This window comes from Nuphar pumila, chromosome 4 (genome assembly GCF_984573655.1).
Source record: "Nuphar pumila chromosome 4, dmNupPumi1.hap1.1, whole genome shotgun sequence".
Taxonomy (NCBI): domain Eukaryota; kingdom Viridiplantae; phylum Streptophyta; class Magnoliopsida; order Nymphaeales; family Nymphaeaceae; genus Nuphar; species Nuphar pumila.
Genome location: NC_143252.1, coordinates 143,281,024 through 143,288,464, shown reverse-complemented (window position 1 = coordinate 143,288,464; position 7,441 = coordinate 143,281,024). Strand labels below are relative to the sequence as shown.

At 39.5% G+C, this 7,441-nt stretch overlaps 1 protein-coding gene across 1 annotated transcript; it reads right to left on the bottom strand.

The window, feature by feature from the left end:
• Positions 1-205: 205 nt before the first annotated feature.
• On the bottom strand, positions 206-4,867 carry LOC149841436 (golgin candidate 2-like). Its single transcript, XM_090005262.1, has 5 exons — positions 4,528-4,867; positions 2,534-3,967; positions 2,286-2,396; positions 2,095-2,154; positions 206-328 (listed from the first exon to the last, which is right to left on the bottom strand). The coding sequence occupies exons 1-5, from the start codon at positions 4,579-4,581 to the stop codon at positions 206-208; spliced, it is 1,782 nt and encodes a 593-aa protein (XP_089861388.1). The 5' UTR covers positions 4,582-4,867.
• Between the last annotated feature and the right edge of the window lie 2,574 nt (positions 4,868-7,441).

Here is a 7,441-nt window from a genome sequence, read left to right as displayed (position 1 = left end):
AGACATGAAAGAACATGTTCACACTGCATTGCACAAGCAACCTACTGTATCAGCTCAACTTAGTTACAGCTTTATTCCCTTGTATTGGCATATAGGCCTGCCACTAAATGGTGCGAATATGTCTGCTGTACAGGAATTTTACCAAAAGGGTGATGAAGAAATACAAACATATTGTTCTGCAGAAGAGTGGGGTAGCCACAACAAACTAAAGCATAAAAGAAGGAAGCACCATAAAAACGGTTATCTTGAGTAGCACTATGAGAAATATACCTTCTTGAGATGCTTCCTTCGATTCAATCTCTTGTCGAAGACGGGTTATTCGAGAAGCCTTTTATTTCACATAAGGAAATGGACGATGAGTAAAATTTTTCAAAAAATGAATACCCATTAAATAAAACTTGTAACTCACTACAACCACATATTTGCATGCAATTAAATTTGTAACTCACCACAAACACATATTACCAATTCATAAATGTATATAAGCCTACACATGCAATCAACCTTGTAACTTACTATAGCCACACATTACTAATTTGATAAAGGTGTATAAGCCTTTGAATTTTGCCACATTCACATGTGTTGGGCATATATAAGACTGGTTGCACTGATGTTTTTCTAATATGTAGAAACACATAATTATCCCAAATCTCATGCCTCTCCATTCCACAGCAGAATAAATTAGAAGAGAAAGAAATGACATATTTTGGAGGTTACTTGTACTTTACTTTTTGGATAGATATTCCTAAGTCCATTGGGTGGAAAGAGGAGCTCATTGGAACCTATCTAAATCAATAAGATACCATATGATGTTGTAACGGGTAAACCTCGTCTTTGGTTGATATGTCTAATTGCCTTCTCGACTTTTTGTTCATCTTAGATATTCTTTAGATCCAGGATCGTTAAGAGGCTATAGACTCCAGGATTTGGATTTTCCAAAGACCTTGCCCCTTTACAACAGTTATAAAACATTAAAGATTTGAAAAATTTACTCCCCTCCTCCTCCACATGTCCAAATCCCTGTAAAATATGTGGCCTTCATGGATTTTCCCATATTTTACCCTTTCTTTGTCCAGCAATCACCTGCCAGAAAACCTAACCACTTCTGGTTACCCCACAACAGGTGAGAGTTTTGACTTTGGCCCCTTGCCCTCTCACCAAATCTCTATTCATCAACTTTCCACGTTATCCTTTGTTCTCAGGATCTAAACAGGCTCTCAAAGTCTTCTATTTGTCATATCCATATGGTGCTAACCATGAGAAAGTGGTCCCTGGAGCATCTAAGCATGTCTGCACCAGGTGCCGTCCATGTTACAAGTGTTTTGATCTATCTCTAGAAGAAAATGCAACTCGATAAATGTTACGTGTCTTTGGGACACATTGTTGCCCTTTTAGTATAAAAAGAGAATCCAGAAAAAAAAGGGATATGCTTCTTCTAGTACAGCCAGCTACAAAATTGTCATACCCAATTTTCAGATTGTTCAAGACAAGGAAAAGGGAAGAAAAGATTTCAATGCCTACTTGAAAGGGGAAAGAAATGTCTTCCTACTGCTCACATGTCCACTATGAAGGAATTACCCAATTCAGATAAAGCACCTATCTCTAAGTTGGATTCCTGATAACATAATCTCCCTATTGCCTTAATGAATAAGAAATAGAGAATACATTCCTTTAAGCCATTCCATTTGCCATCATTCCTTATTGCCTTATTAATAGGAAATAGACAATGTGATCCATTAAGTCATCCTATTCTATTTCCCATCATTCAAAAAGGCAGTGGAAGTAGAATGAACCAAAGAAGGCTGTCTATAGAATAAAAAACAGGAATATCATATTAGTGCCTGCATCTATATGTGAACCTGCAAATGAGACAAGCTACAAAAGAATGAAGGCCTATTAAAAACAAAAGCTCCAGTGATGCAGGCCCATAGTCGGACAAGTTTTTGAAGAAAGTCAGAGCATAGCAAGACATGACTAAGAAGCAAAGGCAAGATTCTCACACACGCATGGCAGAAATTGAATACGACAATAGCAAGCAATGCAAGACCCAGTGAGAAAAATACATGAATTTTTCATTCTTCAGAATTCACATACCTTTTTTTCAAGTTTCCATTGAGTGGATACAAGGGGTCTTGCCAGCTCAGCATTTGTAGCCTGCAACACCTTTTACTTCAGAAAGACGCAATAATGCATGCAATAACAATACTACTTACACTGCTAATAGACCACACACAAAAAAAGAACATAAACAAGCAAACTCTAACAGAAATCTCAGGTGAAAATACCTCTAGTTTAGCCAGATGGGCCATGGCTTCCATTCTGGTGCTATTATGCTTCTGTTTCTCTAGTTCAACAGCGTCCATGACTTCGTCCATATTTGACTGCAATGCTGAAGCCTGATAACATACAAGAGAAAAAAGTACAAATGCAATCAAATAAGAAGCAAAACCTGAAAAACAGAGAAAAAGAAAAGAGGAGGTCGCCATAAATGAACTAATCCGAAAAATAAAAGTAAAACAGCAGAGAATGTAACCTCTTGTGCTTGTTGCTTTTTTCGTTCTTCCAAGATTTTCTCTAAACTCTGCTTTTCTCCTTCTAACCTGGTCACAATGTTGTCACGCTCTTTTATAGCTTTGACCGCTCTAGCAGCTGCTGCAGCAGCAATCATTTGTTCCTTCCTTTTCCTCTCCTCTAGCTTACTGATCCGTTCATTTTCAGAATCAGATGTTGAAGCTGATTCAGTTTCTGATGAAGATCCTTTCTCACTCTCTGAAGAACTATCCGTGCTTGGATCCACTTTTCGTGTGGTTATGCCAGGTGATCTATCAGAATCTCTCTGTTCTTGAAGCATGGAATGCCCCATAATCAAATCAGACAAACATCTTCGAGCAATAAACACATGATCATCACCATCTGCTCTAATTTTGATGTCTGAGAGTTCACTGGCCAAAGCATCATGTTCCTTGGCCTTGGGAATGCATGTATCTCCTTTGTCGCCCAACTCTTTTGTGATGCTTTTCTCTGAGATTGTTTCAGAAGCAAGGCTCCAATCATCCAGCTTTACTCCTGAGATAGTTGCAACTTGATCGTGAAAAGCACCATCTTCTGTACTGTTCATTTTACTAGTCATCTCAGAATGAGACTGCTGTACGTCACGGTAGCCAGAGCTTATGTTAGCTTCCACTGCTTGTGGCACTTCAAGAGAGGTTTTTTTTAGATTCACATATGAACTATTGGCATTAGCAGTATGACCTGCTGCCATAACCAGATGATTGATAGTAGCCTGAGAATCATCAATGGTTCTTCTTTGAGGGTAATCCAATCCATCCAACATCTTTGGGGAAAAAGTTGCAGGCGTACAAGACTCAGCATCCATCTTGGCGAAAACCTCATCAACGGAAGTAAATAACCCACGACCCTGCTTACTGAAACCTGATGCCAAGACATCATGGTCCAACCTTTTCTCAGTTGGGACTTCCAATCCCTTCGCCGACTTGGGACTGGAAGAAGGGTGCTTATGAGCCTTTTTTGCATCCAAAACTGCTGAATCAAACTGAGCATCTTTAGGATCAAAACCAATAGAAGAACCACCGCAATTCAGCGCATAACTTTGGCTCCTCTTAGCGCCATTTGCAGTATATCGATCAGGAATTCCATTCGATTTGTCAGAAACAGATATAGACTTGGGAGAACCAAGGAGCTCCGTCCAGTCTCCATCCTTAAGAACAGAATTCGAAGAGGCAGGAGAAGGCTTCGGAGGTATAATCACTCCTTCCAGTTTCTTTTTCTGCCTACTTTTCTGCAAATCAAGTGTTTTTGGCAAATCATTGGATCTTTTCTCAAGGTTTTTCTTCTTGAGCTGGTCCTTCAAAGGAGCTGCCTCTAATTTCCTTGGAAGCTCGGAGCTCACGGTCCCAGATCGGGATGCATCGTTCTTCCCGAGTGATTCTGCCGCTTGCTGATCAATCTAACAAACGCAATCCCGAACCCCACAAAAATTAACCAAAAAAAAGAGCAAACAATAATCAACCCGCAGTGGCAAACAAACCAAACAATTCTTCACAAATCAAAATCACCCAACCTAACACACACCCACCATTCCAAATCAATCATAAAGTTAGAAACCTAAAACCAAAATCACGATAAACACTCCCATCGTTCCAAACTAACTCAAACAAAAAAGACCAGACGCAAAAACTACCCTTAAAGAGAACAACTAAACCTAATTAGGCAAAAACCACTGCACCATTCGTGAAAACAACCAACGATTGAGTGATTCCACCACATTTCCTCCGTACCCAACAATTCAAAATGTCGAATTTGATCCAGCAAATCGATCAAACGTCAATAGATTTTAAAGCACAAAGAAATACTCTAAACCCTAACCTACTGATCACCCAAATTCACGAACGCTAGAATCCCGAATTCCCATCTAAAAACTACCCTGTGAATCAGGAAATTGAACACCACACCCACGAAATCAGATGAATTCAACGGAAAATTGCCCGGAGAAAGGAGTAAAAGTACCTGTTGGAGGAGAGACTCTGCTGCTTTGAGTTTGGAGGAAAGCCAACTAGCCATCTGATTGAGATCTTTTAGGGCTCTATGGATCGAATGATCACAAACTCCGCCATTAACGACGTCAATCTGGAACTCTTCCGAGAGATGTTTCCCTTCTTTTCGTGTTTTTGAAATTCTTCCAAACGCCAACCTTTGAGAAAATGGCTGATACTGATCTACCAAATGACCCAAGAAAATAAGAGTGAGGTCTCCAAAAGCAAGCCCTTGTTATATTGCTGCCACTTGTACAAAAAGAAAGGAGAAAACCTTGCTGTATACATCGTAACCATTGACCTTTTTTTTTAAACTCACATCCTGACCGTTGTTTATTTAGCCGTTTTTCATGCTATGATGGGTTATCCAGGGTATGAGTTTGGGTCCGACATCCGAACTAGGGCTATCAACATGCCGGAGATCCAATCCAACAGGGTATATCCAAATCCACCTAAATAATTTCTTATCGGATTCGGGTTCAGGTTCAGGTTTTTCCTGGTCAAGAAAGTGAAGTCGCAAACTCGGATTTGTATAATTTAAAGAGTTTCTATTCACCAAAAATATATATAAAATACTCGGGTCACGCCAAGATGGGTCAAAAATATCTGATAAAAATCATGACCCAAACCTACCTGCATATTACTCGGGTCAGGTTCAGGTTGACCCGAATATTATTCGGGTCAGCAGATTTTATGGCCATACCTGTGTATTGGAGTTTGGGTTGGGTCGTGTACCTGATACAAACCTGACCCGTTGACAGCCTTAATCCGAAGAACCGAAGTCTGTCCATGTTGGATTTGGTAGGCAGTGAGATCTGGTAGCAGGTCATCAAATCAGATTTTGATAGTAAAACACAAACGAAGGTACTATTCAATTACAACGGGTCAGAACTGCACCTGACTCGTGGATTCAGATTCAGATCCGACTTTAAGCAGCTAATGTATCCAGCTGGACTTAGCATAAGAAGATCCAGATCCAGGTCCGGCTATAGATAGAATATGCCTGGCCTGGTAAAAATTTAATTTTATATATTTTTAATGAAGATTAATGGATCTTAGTGAACACCATGGGTCAGAAAGAGCCTAGTTTGGAATTTTATAGACCAGGCCCATATACTTCTCAGATTCTGTGAGTCCGAGCGAAATAGCTAATCAGATATATTTCATTTTTTAAAACCAGGTCCTATTGGATCTGATCCACTATGGATCAGGTCAATCCAGACCTGCAAAAAGGCCGGGTTATAATTAAGGGTGTCAATGGGTCGGGTTTACCCTGACCCGACCCATACCAAACCTTATAGGCTCTGGGTATGGTGACAAATAAGAAGACCCGATTAAGATCTGTGTCCCGACCTGAAGGTCTGATTAATACATAAACCCGGGTATAGTTTGTGAAATTTTATACCATACCTGGGCCCGACCTGAGTTCCGATTAAGACCTGCAAATTTTCAATGTAAAAATGATAAAAAAATATTATTTTACCAGGTATGGTCTGGGTCTGATTCATGTAACTTTTATCGGGTCCGGGTATGGTTTATCTTACGGACCTGATACTATACCCAAAAATTTGGTCCAAGTCTGGTTTCACCTGGGTCCGAACCAAACCCGACCCGTTTATAATTTAGATTTGTAAGGCTAGGGTCGAGCAAATGGTCCTCTTGCCGGCCCCAAACAGATCCAACCCATTAACAACCAGAGTTCCAACGTAAATGAGGGCTGACTATAGATAGAGTATCAAACTCGTGCATAGACAATGAGTGTTGGGCTCTGCTTGGCTTTATATGCTTAATAAATATGTTCTACATATTTTTCATATGATAGATTGTACATGGTTGAAGAGTTTGGCTTGGAGCAAATAAGTTTTAGAGTTAAAATCCTATTGCTTACAACCTTAAAACAGGTCCCTGAGACCACACCACATCATACTGGATTGGAGCTCGCAGATCCAAGTTTAACCACATCAATCCGCACACAAAATATCAAAAAAAGAAAACTCACAAGCATTAGAGTCAACTCAGACCACTCAGTAGTCGACTCAAGCACTGCAGGGGTCGACTCTTCAAATAACAATAATTGACTCACCATTGTAGTGGTTGACTCATCAAAAAACATGAGTCGACTCATAGATGCAAGGGTCGACTCATCAAACAACAGAGTTGACTTACTGTTGCTAGGGTAGACTCATCAAACAACATGAGTCAACTCATAGATGCAAAGGTCGACTCATCAAATAACAAAGGACTCACTGTTGCAGGGGTTGACTCATCAAACAACATGAGTCGACTCACAGATCCAAGGGTCGACTTAAACCAATAAGCATTTACTTTTCAGCAGGGGTCGATGACAAAACATAGGGGTTGACTCCTAAGCCTAGGGGTCGACTCTCAAGGCCAACCAAACAAAACAAAAAGTAGGGAGTTGACCCCTGACAATAATAAATTTGGTTTTTACCTTTGGAACACCAAAAATACAAGAGTCTAAGCACCCAAATCATACAAAATTTCTTCCCCAACACATAGGGTTTTTCCAAACCGATCTACACTAGTTTTTTCATGGATTAAACATCACAAGTTACTTCATAACATGAAGAGAAGAGACATGATGAAAACCAGAATATCAAAGCACAAACCATCTATTGCATGAAATCTTCCAAACCAACATAATTTTAAGCATGAAACAATTATAAGCATGCTGAAATCGATATCTAAACATGAATTCATCTCAAACATGCTATAAACTCAAAGATTGAAATCATCTAAACATGATTTAACAAGATAAGGTCTCAAACTACATAAAAATTCATCTTTTCTCAAAGTCATGATGAAAATCAGTCAATGAAACCTTGTTTACTATTTCTATCACAAACTTTCTAGCAATATGAAGAGTA

Excerpts from the sequence above, each read along its gene's own strand:
- LOC149841436 (XM_090005262.1), bottom strand. The coding sequence starts at position 4,581 with ATGGCTAGTTGGCTTTCCTCCAAACTCAAAGCAGCAGAGTCTCTCCTC. Across the intron at positions 2,397-2,533 it reads AAAAGCAACAAGCACAAGAG|GCTTCAGCATTGCAGTCAAA; the intron begins GTTACATTCTCT and ends GTATGTTATCAG. Across the intron at positions 329-2,094 it reads AATGGAAACTTGAAAAAAAG|GCTTCTCGAATAACCCGTCT; the intron begins GTATGTGAATTC and ends GTGAAATAAAAG.